The sequence below is a fragment of the Equus quagga genome, chromosome 7, assembly GCF_021613505.1.
Source record: "Equus quagga isolate Etosha38 chromosome 7, UCLA_HA_Equagga_1.0, whole genome shotgun sequence".
Lineage (NCBI taxonomy): Eukaryota > Metazoa > Chordata > Mammalia > Perissodactyla > Equidae > Equus > Equus quagga.
In genome coordinates, this window is record NC_060273.1 from 87626882 (window position 1) to 87645554 (window position 18673).

At 40.8% G+C, this 18673-nt stretch overlaps 1 protein-coding gene across 1 annotated transcript; it reads right to left on the reverse strand.

Annotated features, from left to right (window-relative positions):
• Positions 1–704: 704 nt before the first annotated feature.
• ISOC1 (isochorismatase domain containing 1) lies at positions 705–18671 on the reverse strand. Its single transcript, XM_046668191.1, has 5 exons — positions 18363–18671; positions 8376–8495; positions 8068–8271; positions 6352–6468; positions 705–1937 (listed from the first exon to the last, which is right to left on the reverse strand). Exons 1-5 carry the CDS (start codon positions 18669–18671, stop codon positions 1791–1793), a joined length of 897 nt encoding a protein of 298 aa, XP_046524147.1. The 3' UTR covers positions 705–1790.
• Between the last annotated feature and the right edge of the window lie 2 nt (positions 18672–18673).

The window sequence follows — 18673 nt, forward strand, 5'->3', positions numbered from 1 at the left end:
ATGCAAAATGTCAGGCCCTACCCCAGACCTACTGAACCAGAGTCAGCAGTTTAACAAGATCCCCAGGTGATCTGCATTCACATTAAAATTTGAGGAGTACTAGGTTAAATTTATTGAAAACTGTTTTAAAATGTGGAAGACTCTTTGCTTCTTTTTTGACACACAAGTTTGCTGGCGGGAAAAAAAAATGCGGGGCCAGCCTGGTGGTGTAGTGGTAAAGTTCGCACGTTTCACTTCAGTGGCCCAGGGTTCGCTGGTTCAGATCCCGGGTGCAGACATGTCACTGCTTGGCAAGCCAGGCTGTGGCAGGCATCCCACATATAAAGTAGAGGAAGATGGGCACGGATGTTAGCTCAGGGCCAGTCTTTCTCAGCAAAAAGAGGAGGATTGGCAGCAGATGTTAGCTCAGGGCTGATCTTCCTCAAACAAAACAAAAAGACTTAAACGCACCCACAAAAAGAATGCTACGTTGCTGTTTGTTACCACTGACAAAAAAACCCAAACATTTGTACTGCTTTTAAATAGTGAAGAAGGTCCTTCAGAAAAATTAATTTGCCTCTTCCTGCAAAGAATTTTCCTTTGAAAATTTCCATGAGTTGAAAGATTATAAATGTCAAAATTTTATACCTCTAAATAAATATCAGAATCCCTGGATTAGTACTCAGAGCCATGCTGTGGAAGACAAAATAATTTCACTCACATAATACATTTTCTTTAATTACTTTAATATAAAAGACAGCAGTGTTCCATCCCTCACATAATATTTAAAAAAAAAGTTTTAAAATCCTCCAATAAGTGTTTAATGAAAATAAATTTATTGAAAGGTAGCAATGACTACAAAATTAATACTACCAAATCATTACTGATGTCTTCTGCATTAAGTACAATATTTGGAGGGTAGGTGGAGAAAACATCAAACAAGAGTATGGACATTTTAAAACTACACTTTATCCAGCTTTATCTTTTTGCTAAATCTTGTGCCTATTAGATGTATTCAAGATGATTTTAAGGATATTCGGCTAAAATCATACTTCGAAGATTTTAAAACAGCCCTCCACTAATTATACGGCATTGCAAACCATCCCATCTGTTTACAAAATTAAAACAAGCAATGACCCCATGAGTTTTCTAGGTAAAAGATTCAGCTACAAAAAGAGAACATTAACAGGAGAATGAGTGATAGTGACCAGAATAAGAAAATTAGCGTAATCAAGAAAGATGTTTAATTATCCCATATAATTTCATCTGGTTAGATCAATGCAGCTCGCTCAGTAAGGAAGCTGACTGCCCTGTGAGGGAAAGGGTAACATGATCTACAGTCCTGTTTTTAAATTCTCATATGATAATCCTATTTCAATCAACCTGTAAAGTAGAAGGACTGAATCAACATGAACATTATAACACACATCTTACAGTAATACAAAAGTCAAACCATTACCAGTACATCTTTTTCTTTAAAGTGCACAATTTAAAACTTCACAAGAGTGTGCACTTTTGAAAGTTATGATCAGCGTACACAGTAAAGACAAAACAGGCACCTCTGTTATAATTTTTTTAATAAATAAAATAAAAGCACATTAACAAAAAACGAAGGTAAGCAGCACCTGAAGCCTTTGACATCTGTAACTAAACGCTGGTACCCAAATGGTCTAACTGGTAAGTTTTACTAAGAGGCGCAAAAAAGGAGCCAATTTTTGACCTAACATTTTAATTCTAGTAGAGACAAGAGCTTGTCTGGGCTTACGGTCCTGTCATCTGATGGTGAGCAGCATTCCAGTCCTTCAAACGTCCTATACTTTGGAAAGCAGACCCGACTCTGGAGCACTCGCCTTAATGAGATTCTGTATTTCCTTGAACTTTGGATGGTCTTTATCAGCCACCAACTGTAGCAGAACAGCTTCACTCGTGGTCACTATAATCCCAGTTCGAGCAAGACGCTTTTTTAAAAAAGACAAAGACAGATCGAGACGTAAGCATGAGAATGAACACCGTTTGAAAACAGCAAAAAGTATGCCAGGACACAATAATCAGCATCTTCCATTAAAACCATGGTCCTTAGTCATGCCATCAAATTCAGTGAGGGGGACAGATTCCAAAGTGGCCGCACCACAAACCCATGATGATTGTTCTCAGTGTTAGTTATATGGACCAGAAACAAGTCAAAGAAAACAAGCAGCCAAGACTAGGGTCTCTATCTGACAAGCACAGGAGGGAAGTCAAGGCTAATTACTGTAAAACATGAGACACAAGAGAGAAAGGAGTGGTCTACACTATATGCCATCACTGAACATTTGGACACCTGGAATTGCTGCTATTTCCTAAACACTATCTGCAGATTTAGCTCCGGTTTTCACTCATTCACTAACTCAGCTAAGGGCTGCTTTTGGCTTCCTCCTAAAGGCATTAAACTCTTATATTTCTATTTCTACTAGTGAGATAAAAAAGGTACCTTCATCCATATTTCCCACTCTATAGTTTAACTGAGATAATGTATTAGGTCATAATGTGTATGAATACTTATACCTGGCATTGAGTAGCTATTTATTTAAGGAAAAAAAATGGGGGGGGGAATACTTCTAAAGCTCCATTAGCTATGCTATGAATATAATTGTAGCTGTCTGGAATATTTCTATTCACTGCTAATTTATTATCTAATTTGACATAACTAAAGTTTTCAATTGCATTAAAACTACTGGAGAATTAAAACAATGATTCTTAATTTCTTTTTTGTCTCCAATCATCTGCCATCCAGCAGGTGAATCCTTCCCATAAGTAAGAGTTCCTCTGTCTAGAAATGACTGGTAGAAGAGCCTCATACGAGGTTTAAGAATGTGCCCCTGGATGATAACAGAACCACCACCACTGCCACTGTCATAAACTTTTTAGAATCACTAAACGAGAGTATAAAATGTAAGGCTGTGTAAAGTTTCACTGACAGGTCAAAAATGTCCTTGCCAAAATGCTCCAGTGGAACCATAACAAAGAACTAAGGACAGAAATGGTGAGGAGGGGGAGGAGAGAGAGTGCTGAGGAAGGAGGAAGAGGAAAGAGGGAGGGAGGAGGGCAAAGGAAGAAAGCAGAGACAAGGGGAGGAGGGGAGGGGGGATGAGAAGAGAGGAGAATTCTAGGGTAGAGATTCTCTCGATGCATTTGTTATCAGAAACTCTAGGGGAAAAATGGGTCACCTGTTATCCCAAGAAGCATCCACTGTAAGAACCATGGAAGATGAGGTGATTAAGAAACAATTCCTAGGTAAAACAGAGGAAAAGACTCAGATGACTTCCTCCTCATAAAGAAGGAGTCACTTGAATAGCCAGGACATCTCTGTGGAGTGAAAGTCAGATGGTTGGAGATCTGCAGGCCCAATCTTCCTGCTGGAGGACTCTTCCTTTTTGTCCCCAAGGACGTACAAGGGAGTGTAAGCCATAGCTTACTTATCAGAAAGCAAGCTCAGACCTCAACAACCAGTACGGAAGAGGGTGCAGAGCAGCTGACCAAAACTCTCCGGAAATGAAACATCAGCAGAGAGTTATGTAGGAAAGAGGAGAAAAAAAAACAAAGCTGCTAGCACCCTTATTTTGGGACAGATATCAGAGGGTGAGTTATCTCTGAGTGTTTAAAGACTTCTGGAAACTACTTCCTGCTCCTTTTCAGTCAACTCCTGGCTATCACATCAAAACACTTAGAGATCCTAAAGGACAGTGTGCTTGCTTCCGATGGGAGGGCAGGGGATAAATGGAAGCCTAGCTGCAGCTCCGCTGTGTGAATGTCCAGTCATTCAGACGGAGCCCTCGCCCTCACCAGCTGGCTGCCCTGCCTGCCTTCCATCCTGCTCACTGTTGCTTTAGTGCACTTTCAATGATTCAGTCTGAATCTGAATCATACACTTTCAATGTCTGTGAAAGTGCTTTATGTGCTCTAATGTGCCAACAAAGGTCAGTTCTCACTAATCTTTCTAGTTCCGTAGTGAAGCAGGAAGGACAGAAAACTGCCCAGGTCGAGGAAAAAGTCTGATGACCTTGGAAGAAGCCCATTTAAATGCCAAGCTTTCCCTGATACTCTGCTGACCAGAGCCTGGTCCACTCTAGGCCAACAATCTTCAGTGATTGTGGGGGTCAAGTCATCATGGCTTAAAATGGGGCAATTAAACCCCAGCTGTTGAAAGCACACAGGTAGATGGTTTAATGGGCTTCTGAAGTTCTTCCCTTACACTCGCAAAAGCAGCCCAACTAGGCCAAAGGAAAGGAGAGGCTGCTCTGACCCACAAACCTAAAGATGCTCGAGCACAAAGCCATGCCAGCCTCAAAGAGGGCAGGGGATAAAAAGACTAAACCCATCAAACTTCCAAGCAACACTATCAACTCCCTAGAAGCAGAAGGACATCAAACTCAGAGGGAGGGTTTTATTCTATTCTATTCTGCATTTACTCTACAATCACTAGTTGAAAGACACAACGCCTGACAGATGGTAGGTGCTCAAAAAAACTGCTGAATAAAGCATATACCACAGACCCTGGAACGGAAGTTTCAATAATGCTAACTATAAATCTTATTAGTATAATGATCTTAACAGGCAAAATAGATGGTCTCAGGAATGATCTTAAGTAGTCATACTCTAAAGGAATAGAGAAGGGGAGCTGGCCAGATTGTTATTTAACTTTCACAGTCATAGAATAAAAGAGAAAACTTAACATTTCTCCCAGTAATTTAGGGACAAATTAAATCACCTCCATATTAAATTAAGACCAAGAGGAAAAATCTGAAATGTGGCACGTCTGCCCCATCACCACCTGACCTGATTCTTTTTCTCCTTTCAACCTCAACACTTTAAGTGAAGTCAATATTCTTTTCCTGTCCTCCTCAGAATTTCTCAGGACTATTCCTTTCTGGCCTTGGAAGTGATATGCTTATATATTTCTGATAAAACTACCTTTATGAAGACAACAACATATAATAAAAACAGCAGCCAACATTTGAATGTTTACTATGTCAGACACTATACTAAGTGCTATCAATACATTATCTCATTTAATTATCACAAAAATCCTCCCGTGCAGTGGTTATTATTTCCATTTCACCAATGAGAAACCCAAGGCATTCATGTTGGATACTTGCCCAAGGATACAAATTTACAAAATACTACAACCCAACTCATATTATCCTCATGCTGTCTGGACTCCTAAGCACTGAGATTACAGACCTCTCAAAGGAGGTTCAGATGCTAAATAGCTAACCATGCTTTTATTCTAAATCTTGTGAGAAGACAGAATTGTCAATAATCAAAATCTTCTGTAATAAATGCTATAATAAAGACACATCTAAAATAATCCACAAGGACTTAAAAATAGATGAAGAGAATAAATAAAACTACTTTCACCTGTAATCCCAATACAGGACTCACTGCTTCTGGAATAACAGAGAAGGGATGGCCAACCAGGGCCTTAAAACTACTGCTGTTGCCAGTGACCCCCATGCTTCTGCGTCAGCCCTCCCCGCTAACTCTTCTCCTTTCTTTCCGGAGACTACTCTTTCCCATTTGCCCCACTTGCCACCCTAGGGCAAACGAGGCTAAACAGATGATTTAGCAATCCTAGAGAAGTAGTAGTCCATAGGCCAGCTTGTGCATGGAATGCTGGAGGGTCTTGAAAAAAACCTGTATTTCCCATTCTCAATAAAAATAATCCGTTAAAGAACTCAGAAACCACATCGACATTACTTTAAAATCATTAAGGAATTAAAATTAAACAGAAAAGAGAGAGAGAGATGCACAACACGGAGTGAATGTTTCAAAGAATTGTGTGGTAGTTTGCTTTTCAACAGTCCTTGAATAGGAAATGCTTAGGTGAGACTAATGTTATGCAACACAGGGAAAGAATCACTGCATCCCCAACTGTCAGTGACACACCTCCTATTTCCAGAAATTCAAGTATAAGGAAACCCAATAAAAGGCTGAACCAGGAGTATGCCCATTATGCCCTAGTTTTTGGACAGATCTTGGCTGAGTTAAACCGAAGTGAACTGTTTCTGATTTGCAAATCTCTAAATGGTTCAGATTAAGCTTCTTGGCATACATCTTAGTTCATGTATAAAAGTACAGCAGAAAGGACAAAAATGTAAAGGAGCTTTGGCATCACTAGAAATCTAGATCTAAGGAGACAGAAAATATAAAATAGGACATGGCGATGAGACCTCAAACGTCAGCGCACATCAAGACTCGAAATCAATGAGTCTGCTATTGTCAGATTAAGTTCAAATTTAAGAGGTAAATTTTTCATTGCTGTTAAATATTTAATATTCTTCAAATTTATCTGGAAAATCTGATAAATGATTTATTTCGAAGCACGACGATTACCTCAAGAGCAAACATCCTGTCCATCATGCTTCTCGATGAGGTGGCGTCGGCGACAATATGAACCTCGATACCTCGGCCAACGAGTTCCAGAGCAGTTTGTTGGATGCACACATGAGTCTAGTAGGGAAGTTAAAAATCATATGTGAGAACATGGCAAACCAGAAGTATTCTACCAATGCGCAACATGATAAAGCAGAATGAGCACTACAGGTCTAACGACCTTGGCCTCCATTGAGTTTTGCCTCTAGCCAGGTGATCTTGAGCATAAACAGCATCTTTGCCTTTGGTTTCTTCTCTGTAAAGCCAGGAATTGGATTAACATCAATGTCCCTTACACTAGGAACTCTGAACATATTCTTAGAGCTGTGTGAGAATTTTTTGGGAGATTTTCATCTATACCATCTGGATAACCCTCACATGGCTGACTACCACCACCCAGCTGTGACGCCATTTGCAGTTGAGTCAAGTGCCTAACACAACGAATGAGTCTGCAGTACTGCAGACTGAGAAAGTCGTGGGAAAACAGAGTCACGAGAAGTCAAGGTAGGCCAAGTTAAAAATAACTTGTGACACGGGCAAAAAACACCCAGTATACAATCACCAGCAAATTTATTATATAGCTTCCATCTTTGTAAGGACTAACTTGTAACTCATTAGCAGAGAAATAGAGCAAAAATGTGCTCCAACAATAACTGTATTATGCAACCAATGAAAGCAGATTTCAATAATGCCACAACGCCAACCTTATCTTCATATGATAAGAGAGCTCTGGAGAATTATCAACCCACATCTCATTAGCATTAGCTCTGGAGGACTGCTCAAAGACGATTTTGATTAGTCATGAGGTCTAATAATGATGAATGAGCAAAAAAAGCGCAAAAGTCAGCAACAGCGTTTGGTATGACATATTTATACAAACAGGCTTCCCCTATATTGCCATTATTGAAGTCAAAATACAAAAATATTTCACGTGCATCTAAACCTAAGGTTATATCTTTTTACTACTAAAACTACTATAAAACCTACTATGAAAACATCATAGATATATTAAATTAATATTATATGGATTTCATTGTCTTCAGTTTTTTCAGAATTTTAAAATTTTAGTTCAATAGTTGTTTAAAAGCTATGAATAGTTATACTGTTTATACACATCCAAAAAGACAAATCAAACACAAAACAATTTAAATCAGCATCAGGAATCCATGAGTATTGTTTTCCTTTAAAAGAATATGTGCATGATGCAAATGTGAAGGACAATGAACTCATGACTTCCAAGGTTTCTCTAGCACAAAAATATGACCTAGGTGAAATCTTCCAACACACAAATGAAAATAATGCCTTTAGTGAAACTGTGTTCCAACGATAGGGTTTAAAACAAAGGCCCAAGAATCAACCAACCGGGAGTCAAATCCAGCTCCATCCCTTAACAAGCTGAATGACTCTGGGCAAGTGACACAGCATCTCTGTGCTTTAGTTTCCTCCTCTATAATATGGGAAGACCAACAGTACTTAGCGCGTAGGCTGCTGTGAGGGTTTAAGGAATTAATAAAGTGTTTAGAGCAGTGCCATACAAATAGTCAAACCTTAATAAATTGCAGCCATTTTTCATCATTATTACCACCTTCATGGTATTCTACACACAAAATTGCATTCTGACAATATCAAGTTTTCTGCAAATAATACTGTGTCCAAAATATAACAACAGGTACTTACTTCGACTCCAAATAACACAACACTCCTGACTCCAGGAATCTCTGCCAAGGCTGCTTCTACTTCTGGTAATACCATTGAAAACTTGGTCTTTGGAAGTACCAGTTTTACACCCGTTAAATCAATTTCTTGAACAGTGCTTCCAAGACCTTTAGGGTACTGTTCTGTTACGATAACTGGAATTCCTAAAATGCGGGCCCCTTGTAACTGAAAAAAAAACCCCAAACAAACACAATTAGTAATGCACATATGTGTGTAGATATGAAGGTATCATGCTTCAGCAAATTGGAAAACATAAATAAAAAGCATACCAATCTTTGTCCAACACTAATAATATCCCCAAAATACTTAATGGCTGGTCTGAATCTTTCCTGCATATCACAGCAGAAAAACACAGTGCTTGAAGGTGTAAGATTTCCCAGGGTAGTGAGCTGAGAAAAAAAAAGAAAAAAAATGATTTAGCACTTGTTATACAAGGACATTTATTTCCAGTGGAGGTCAATAAAGGAAGAAAAATGTCGCTACTATTTGACTCAGTAAGTCAATTTCTACAACCATGACCCAAAAGAAATGATCTGAATTACAGAACAAAGAAATTATTCATGAAGATGTTCATTGAATTGCTTTCATAATAAAAATTAGAAATAAACCAAAGACCAACAATACAGAAATGACTTCACGAATTTTAACATATACATATGACAAAACATTTTTTAGCCAATTAAAAGATGGGTATATGTTTTCAAAGAATTTGTACCATCTAAGAAGAAATTCTCATAATCTAATGTTAATTTTAAAAATAAAGCACAGTTCCATAGTATTTCAATAATGTAAGAATATGAATAAAAAAGAAGCAAATATATGAAAATATTTACAAGCAATTATACAGTTAGGGATGTTGGTAATATTTTTTCTTTATACTTCTCTTATATTTCCCAAATACTATTTAAAAACATTTCTCAAACGTTATTTAAAAATGTACATTACTTTTATGATCAGAAAAATATGCTACAATAGTAAAAAACACATTTGATGATGGCATTGCTTACAAGAACAAAGAGTAAAATTAAAAATAATCTGTAGCAGAGACTATGGAACACAAAACTTAAAACACAGAAACAAATCCAGAATTACAGCTATCAAGACAGAACTATTAAGATGCTCTTAAGAATAACTCTTAGAGCTCAAAAACTGCAACGAAATGATGTCAACCACATCAGCACTGTTAAAAGGACAGACACGAATTTGACATCTGCATTCTTTTTTGGCGGGGAGGGGGGGAGATTAGCCCTGAGCTAACATCCACCACAAATCCTCCTCTGTTTGCTGAGGAAGACTGGCACTGAGCTAACATCCGTACCCATCTTCCTCTACCTTACATGTGAGACGCCTGCCACAGCATGGCTCGACAAGCGATGCGTAGGTCCACACCCAGGACCTGAACCGGCAAACCCTGGGCCGCCAAAGCAGAATGTGCAAACTTAACTGCTGTGCTACCGGGCCGGCCTGACATCTGCATTCTTAAACATAATTATCACACTCAGGAAAGCCAATGAATTAAGACGAAAATTAGGTATCAGAGGTTACCAAGCTTTACATTAATTGCTGTAGTTGGTCTACTCTAACGACTTGGGCCCAATATGGATATATCAAAAAAGTGAAAATCACTGTTGAATACAAGAATTTAATCTCACTGGATTCTTAGAAGTCCATGGTGCTTTTCTCTCTACCTTCTGAAATTACAGAGATCGCTAAAGGACGCAGTCTGGTCCTGAATGAACCCATACCACTACTCTTACGAGCCACCCCTTAACCTCCCCTCTAATTACCCCATTTTTGTTCTCTATAAAACCACCCATGGACAATCATTATTAATAATTTTCTGGGGGAAGCTGTGTCATGATTACATGGTGGTGGTTCGCCACCAGCCTGGCCCTAGGCTCTGCCTTAGTCCCTCTGCACACAGCATACTCTCAGGAAACAATTACTACAGGAATTAAGTGAATCACTAAAAGGAATCGTTTATCCTTAATAACAGGAGCGTTCTAATGAGTTTGCACTTTATTTATCTGTCCTGATCTGAGGGACTCTGGCACTTTAATGTCTCTCTGGTGCTACCTCTGCAGATGTGCACTGATTTACCACAGGCCATCCAACACCAAGTTCATGTCAGAATGGGTGCCACCTGTAATTCCAGCACCAAGTATGGGGTTTCCCTATTCTGCTAATAAAGTATGATTAAAATAAATATTCAGGCATCTTAAATTATACATGCTATCTTTGGCTGTTTCCTTACTTAAATTTTTGATATAAGTATTATGCCTCGATTTTGGTCATTTTCAAAAGCAGTGAGTATGATGTGTATATAAGTACTCAGGGTACTATTTTAAAAACCAATCACTATTTGCATATTTTACATTCTCAGTAAACATTAAATCTTGGCTCAAAAGGCTCAGAATCTGTGTATTTTATCTTTATTACTTTGAACGGCACTGGTCATCCACAATGTGTTTAGGGCACACTATGAAAAGCAGCTGACCTCTAACTGGCCTGTTTCAAACGACAGTAATGTAACTCAGCCAAGCTCACATTCCACAACAGGTGAAAACCAGCAAGCAGGCAAAAGAAAACTCCTGGGCAGTTGTGTAAGTGTACTGCATGGCCAGGCGCTAACATGCCACAGCTTATACCTGCTTACACCTCCAGCTCTCAGCGCTCACCTCAGCCTGTAGTGACCACCTCTGTATACGTTCCCAACTTCAGTTGTCCGGATTCTAAAGTCACAGAAGGTTACAGACCGCAAATCAGTAAGGAAACTGCTGGAGACAGGCAAACTGCCAGCACTGAAGAAATGAGAGCTGACAGAGAAAAGTTTCACAATACAATAAAAGCAGATCAAAACTCAACTAGTTCTACAGTCTAGACCTCTAGCGAAGGAATAACCAGCTGTATATAGCAAAAGTTAGGACAACATCATTTGAACCCACTCATTGAGAAAATGTATATTATATAACACTTCAGGGGTATAATATAAAATGGTCAAAATTGGGCTACTTAAAGGAATAAAACCTTACCTAACCAGAATCCTCAATGTTCAGAGTTGTGGTATCCTGGGGTCCCCGTTTTCTGGTGCTTCCCTGTACCTCATTTCAGCTGTGAGGTATCTTGTTCTGGGCAGGGGACCACATCGGATTTATGTCATATTAGATGCAGACTGAGGTCAGAAAATGCAGCCCTGAAATCTTCACTACCCTGCAAAACCTTTCCAGCCTAGGAATTCATCATCTATAAACCTTCAGTAAACAAAGACAGAAACCATGGAGATAAGGTGGCAAGGTATGAAGAGATGACTGGTTATAACTTGGTGAATCAAAAATACCTAGATATTCCCCTCTCAAGGAGTTAAACTCCCAACGTGGCCTGCACTTAATGATTTGCTTCCTCAGAGTAGAGTACAGAGGAGGGGCGGTAACTACACAGTGGAGAAACCTGGCAAACGCTGCCTCAGCCAGGTGATCGAGATGAAGATAATCAATAACCTCACGCCGATGGTGTGTAGCCCTGACATAACGTGATGAGAATGACCGTCATGACCTTTCTCTCCAAATCTGACAACCCCAGGCTAAGCATGAGAAAAACATCAGATGAACCAACACTGAGGGACATTCTACCAATGTATTTGACCAGTATTCCTTAAAACTGTCAAGGTCATCAAAAACAATGAAAGTCTGAGAAACTATCATAGCCCAGAGGAGCCTCAGGAGACATGACAACTAAATGTAATTAGTATCCTGGATTGGATCCTGGAACAGAAAAAAGGCATTTGGGAAAAACTAGTGAAATATGAATACAGTGTGGAGCTCAGTTAACAGCAATGCACCAACGTTGGTTCCTTAGTTGTGACAAACATGCCACAGGAATGTAAGATGTTAACAAGAAGGGATACTAGGTACAGAGGTACAGGAACTCTCTGTGCTATCTTTGCACCTTTGCTGTAAATCTAACACTATTCTAAAATAAAAAGTTTATTAAAAAAAATGGTCTCCCTACGCTGTGATAATCAGGGGAAAAGATGCTATTTTATGAGTAATGTCCATATCTTACCAGCCAGAAAGGAGGCTTTGAGGCCACAAGAATAAAACCAACCTTGAAAAATTCGAACCATGTCCAACCAACCCCACCCACCTACCCAAAATCCACATGAATTCCAATAAGCTGTTTTAAATTACACTCTGACTCTATAACTCAGGGACTTCTTACTTTGACTCATGAATTTCTCTTAAACCAAAACCTTGCAGATAACTAAAAATGTTGCTCAAAGTCAAACATTTACATGTTGGAACTGCATGACTGCAAGTTAAAAGTGGACTTGACCAAATTCAATTGCAAGTAAAAGTGTAGCAACTACAGATCAACGCATATTCAGTAGGCAGGAGGAAATGACATAAAAAATGTATGTGTGTAAATATACACTTTCATATATCTATATATATATCCCAACACATACACACATACATAAATAATAGATATTTCAGTACACATATTTAAGTACAAAAAGTTGATCAATGCCAGTGGCTTCCTCCTCAAGCAAGAGCTCAAGAGATCAATTTCAGGTATGTTTTTTGTCCGCTTTCTTAAGAATTGTTATAGCTGGGATTTGACCTTAGATTTCATATTCAAAAGACTTTTCATCCCCAAGTGCCATTATTACCATTATCATGACAGTCTTTACCCTCCTTCACCAGCAAATGTGCTCTGACCATTTTCTAACAAGGGCTGCTGGACCTGCAAGGAACGTGCCCCTCCCTTGCTCATCCTGGTTACTCAGGACAGGCACACCCAGGGTGGCTGGCCTTCCCCAGTGATACACGCGGCACCAGTTCTGTTCTCTCCATAAAAGTAATGCACGGTGAGTGTTTATGTTAAACTGTGTCCCCAAAAATTCATATATTGAATTCCTAACCCCTGGTACCTCAGAAAGTAGCCTTATTTAGAAACAGTCTCATTGAAAATATGAGTTAAGATGAGGTCATACTGGAGTAGGGTGGTTGCCTAATCCAACATGACTGGTGTCCTCAAAAAAGGAGAAAAATGGACACACAGAAGGCCTGTGAGCATGAAGGCAAAGGTCAGGGTGATGTATCTATCAGCCAAGAAATCCAAAGATTGCCAGCAAACCAGCAAACGCGAGGAGAGAGGCATGGAACAGATTCTCCTTCACAGCCCTCAGAGGGAACCAACTCTTATCTCTAGCCTCAGGAACTGGGAGAAAATAAATTTCTGTTGTATAAGCCTCTTGGTTTGTGGTTCTTTGTTATAGCAGCCCCCTAGTAAAACTACTACAGTGAGTAAACTGAAAATCTTTATAGGAATGATTAAAGTTTGGAATTGTAAGTGTGCTGTTTTCAAAATTTTAGTGGTCTATTATAGTCACAAAATAGGCATGATCTGCTTGGGAGAGAAGCCAGAGGGGATACGGGGTATCATTATTTCGCTGAGAAGTATTTCCAAGGAAATCTGATTACTGATTACCACAGCTTTGTAAGGCCTTGCTCCAATCCGGACTCATTTAAAATAGCGGTCTGTGATGTGGCTCCCTATACACCACAGCCCGTGGGTGTTAGAATCTGAGTCCAAACCTCCATTTTACTAATTTCAGTTACACGAAATGAGGCAAATCATTGACATCTCCAACAGCAGTTTCTTAATCTGTAACAAAGCAAGAACAATAGTATCTCCCTCATAGGGCTGTTTTAAGGATTAAATGAGCTTCATGTAAGCAATCAATAACTGCACTGGGATATCCTTCACAGAGGAAACACACACTACACTCTAAAGTTCAGAACATGTTAAAAAACTTTTTCTGTAATGAAGCTAAAATACCATTTGCCACTAAGATCCCTTAAATCAGTAAATATATATACAGAAATACTAATATTGCCTAACTTGCTACGTTAACATAGTCTGCAGAATTAAGAAAATGCTTCATAAAGTAGATTTCCAGATGTCACCAAAAGATTTACCATTAAATGATTAAATGATCTGTTCCTGGAAAACAGGTTTTGGGCTTTTTAATTTAGGCTGCGAAAGAATATTTATTTCGCTCTTATTTTTACAAATATAGTCACCTATAGAGAGCACTAATGTCACTGGCATCAATATTACAACTCTAGCTTATCAGTTAAAGTGTGAGCTTTCTAACTCCCCAAGGGACACCAGCTGTCTCCACCCACCTCAGAGCTGAGGACTGAGGGATTTCTTAAGGTACAGCTTAGACTGAGGTGCAACTGAAGCTGGCCAGATCCCAGGAAGAGAGTGACATTTGAATCTACAATGGATTCCCCTTGACTAACTAAATGAAAAACAAAACTTTCCAAACGCAGATCACAGCGCCCACTCTCAAATGCAGTTTATTCACAGGTAGCCTCTAATGTATCCACAAGGGGCAAAAACTTTACACTGCTTTGGGCAGTAATCTGGAATGTTCAATTTTTTAAAAAGCGATACACAACCCCATCAAACCAGCGGGGTGGAGACAATGCCACACCCTCAGGATCCAGATGTTTCTCAGTGCCCCTGACACTGCCTGCCTCCCAAACGTATGTCCTTCCTGCTTCTCTGCTCAGTTTCTGAGCATCAGTGCACCCATCGGCTCCTCCTCCACGCTCACATGGGAAAGGTTCCGTAATCAAAAATCACCACCTTCAAACCAAGGGGGAACAAGCCCAAGGGGGAACGGAGTCTTTTCCCTCTTCGTTCCAAACCATGCCTCCCCTCCATTCCCACCATGAACTCTAGGTCTCTTCTAGCTATAAAATGTCCATGCCCCTGTTTAAAATAATAAGAGAAGTAATAAACTTCCAAGAAAGTGAAAGCTGGAGCCGAATCCTTCCCCAAGCAACCATCTCAGGAAAAGGTCAAAACAGCCTTCCCAGGGAAGCCCTTATCTTCTGCCCACGCGAAGCCGCCAGAGCCCTCCCTCCTCCGTCACAGAAGCCAAATCCTCTTCTGGCGTCCTTCTTCTCCCAATGTCCATTTCATCCTCTCTTCTATTTAGGCCCCGCCTTCCCTGGTGACAAGCTGGAAAGTACACTAGTGATGGTATGATATCAAATTTAGGCGAGTTTCCAGGGTTAAATGTCTCCACTAGTTAAAACTTGGGAATACCTTTTGAAAAATTAAAACTTGTAAGTCATAAAAATGACCTAAATTCCCACTGTATAATCCTCTCATTTACATTTCTTCCCCTGCATCTCAATACTGTCAGACTTCAAGCATTGTGACAAAGCTGAAGACACATAAACCATGCTTGAAACATGAGCTGTCTTCAGCTACCTGAGCTATCAAGGGACACTCACAGTCACGTTGACAGAGTATTTCAGAAAAGAAGACACTAAGAAGTTACCACAGCATAACACTGGCAATAGGGCGTTTTAACAATCAGTCCCCATAGAACCGCTAACCAATCACGGGTACAGTGCGGCACAAGCAACCACTGTGTTTTACAAGGTCACCAGCAATAACAGTCAGAACAAGCATGAAAGCAAACTCAGACCCCTAAGTAAATTGAGAATACATTCTAGAATACATATGTGAGCCAGGGCCGCAGAGGCTCTAAATCCTAAATTTGGAGAAATAACAAGTCACATTATTTAAGCAGTGGACTGACTACATGTGGCCAAATTTATGCTCTTTGCCCCTGCCTCTGGGAGACAGGGCCTACCATCCCCAGCAGCAGGGCATCATTGATGGGCCACCTTGAGTCTTCTTAAGTTACAGGCATCTATTACAAAGAACAATGAACAGCATCAAAACAAATGATATTACAAGCTCAAGTTTGTGGCTTGTTTTCCATTCTGCTTGATATTTTCATTAAGCATGAAAACAAAACGTAACTGCTATGCTCAGCTATAAGCGAGGACCTTCATGCGTTTTCCCACCTCCACCATTACCCCAGAACCTTAGGCAATTTCCTATATGTTCTGTTCTGCAAAATGAAAGAGTTAGATTCTTAGGTAAGGAACAAGAATTGGGTCTTAAACATATTTGCATTCACTGAGTCAGGCACTTACAGCCGCCGCTCAAATGTTTGTGAAATAAACTCTATGGTTTCATCTAGCCATACAATGTCCATGTCTCAAGGATTATACAGCTGGGCTCCAAAACACAAAGTAAAATGAACATGAAAAAAAATATTTTCCCTCTCTCTTGTGAGAGTATAGACACATGGATGTGTTTGCATGTATATATAGAGAGAGCTCTTCTCATACAGATATAAATAGGTATCAGAATAGGTATATGGATATATATAGGGGGTGTGTATGTCCCTTCACGTTACCTATTTTTAAGCTGGGGGCACCTGGGTAAAAAAGTCAAAGTATTATGATTACTAAAATGAGATACAAAAGAAAAAAATATTTTAAAATACTTTAAAATATATGAAGTGTTACATAACAGAATATTATAAGAATTCTTGGACTAGTCAGAAAAAAATGACATTTTTTAAAAGGATGGACAGAGTAGTGCTGTTATAATTATTAAACATCACAATGAAAAATGAATTACATGTTATCTCCTCTACCAAGGAAAATATTTCCAAGGCCACAAGTGACTTGAATTATATAATGCCTTTTAAGAATGTACAAGACATTTCAGGTTTTCACATATACATTATTAATTTCCAGAATGTTTAATTAAATAGAGTTGTCAGACCCAGGCTTTGAAGTTTTCAAAATAAAAAATTTTATCTTGGGAGAAAAAAACCTTACAGACGTGGGGGGCACTCCCTTGGCATAACATCTTCTTAAGTAACAGCCCACACACCCTCCCAACCACCACAGGAAAGGCATCACAAAGTCTGCATCCTCAGCACAGCTCCAGGCCGCCTCAAGTTAGTATTTGGATTCTCGCCTTTATTAATGGATTGGTCAAAGGTGCATCCTCCTTTGGGGTATTTTGGCAGCAATAATCAAAACAAACCGACAAGGAAGGCTGCAGAGAGGTGTCAGACATGAAAACTCTTGGAAGACATAAAAATGGGGAGTAGTAAACACCTAGGAACTATAATTCTCTACATTCTCCGTATGCACAGCAGCACAAATTCTAGGGTATCAGAGGCCATCTGCCTCCCTTTAGACTCCCCAGGGGCAGACAGTGGCAGCTCATAGCCTTTGTCCTCTGAACACAGGAACTTTATCCAGGTTAAAGTACCTGCTTTGGAAGCTTCTGGCATGGGTGCTGGGGTGATAGGAAACAAGACCGATTCCGCAGCCGACTACAGCTGAAAAAAAAAAACAAACTAAAGAATAATCCTCAGAAAATGACGCTTGAATATTAAAATGTCTTCTAACCCCGAACGCCCCATTTCAGTTTGGTCTTCCGAAAAAATGGCTTATTAGTTTCTCAACTAAAGAAAAAATGTTGATGGTGTAGTACGTAAAATATACCATATATTCTTTTCTTTTCAAAAATATAGATCCTCCAGTGAATTCTCTGAGCGTAAAAAGAGGACAGGAGACTGACCCGCGTAGTATTAGAGCACAGCTTTCTAAAACACATTAAAGAGCTATAAAATAATGCCCAAGAAAAACAACTTTCTCAGCCAGCTAGACCAGGAAATCATGGTCTAGCTAAAGTTGGATATTTAAAAAGGTATTGCGGTCCTGGAGTCAAATGACTTTTTCAATGTAGGCGACGTATATGTAATCAACAGATTCAGTTGATAGTTACAAGGAAGAGGCTAAGCAAATGGTTATTTCACTTAAGGCTGGCGGAAGCTTTTAAGCTCAAAGAACTGAAAGCCAGGGAAGAGATGGGGGACAGGGTCTGACTCCTGAAGTTTGTGTTTCCGCAAGTGCTAAACACAACTCTGCGGAACAAACCCTAGGGCCATTACTCCCCACAATCTCTTCTCCCCTGTCCTGCATCCCCCGCAAGGAAACACACAGCTACTACTGCAACAGCCCTCTGGTTACCCAGGAGGCTGAGCCCTGCTCCCGGCACACAAAGCGGATGCGGGCAGCTGAGGACCACCCGCGTGGGGGCGTCCGCGCGCGCCCAAACCACCTGGGCGGCCCACGCCCCAGCCTCGGCCGAGGACAGCTGGTGACCGTCACCTTTGGACAGGAACCTTCGTGGCGCCCCCGCGGCTCGCGACAGCGGCGCAGCCCTTCCGAGTCGGCGAGGCGCGCAGGGCCCGGAGCCCAGGCGGCGCGGGGCACCTGAGGAGCGCGGCGGGGACCGGGACGCGCGGGGACTGGGAGCGGCGGCGGGGCGCGCGGCCCTCCCGCGGGACCCACCTGGATCTGCAGTGGCACGAGGCGCACTTTGCAGCGCTCGCTCACCGCGAAGCCCTTGGGCAGGTCCACGTACTGGCCCCACTCCTCCGCGAAGAGCTGCACGACGAATTTGCGGTGCATGTCGATCTGGTCGCCGTACAGGCTGAGGAACTTCTGAATGAGCAGCTCGTAGCCCGCGCCGTGCGGCACGGACGAGGGCCGCGCGAAGACCGAGAAGCAGAAGAGCACGGGGACCGTGCCCGACGGCGCCGCCGCGCCCCCGCCGCCGCTGCCGGGGAGCGCCGGGACCGCCGGCTCCGCCGCCGCCATGT

Bases quoted from the DNA above. Each gene is read 5' to 3' on its own strand.
- ISOC1 (XM_046668191.1), bottom strand. From the start codon at position 18,671: ATGGCGGCGGCGGAGCCGGCGGTCCCGGCGCTCCCCGGCAGCGGCGGC. The intron at 6,469-8,067 runs GTAAGTACCTGT...CTTCCCTACTAG, and splicing joins TTGTGTTATTTGGAGTCGAA to ACTCATGTGTGCATCCAACA. The intron at 1,938-6,351 runs GTAATCGTCGTG...TTTTTAAAAAAG, and splicing joins ACAGGATGTTTGCTCTTGAG to CGTCTTGCTCGAACTGGGAT.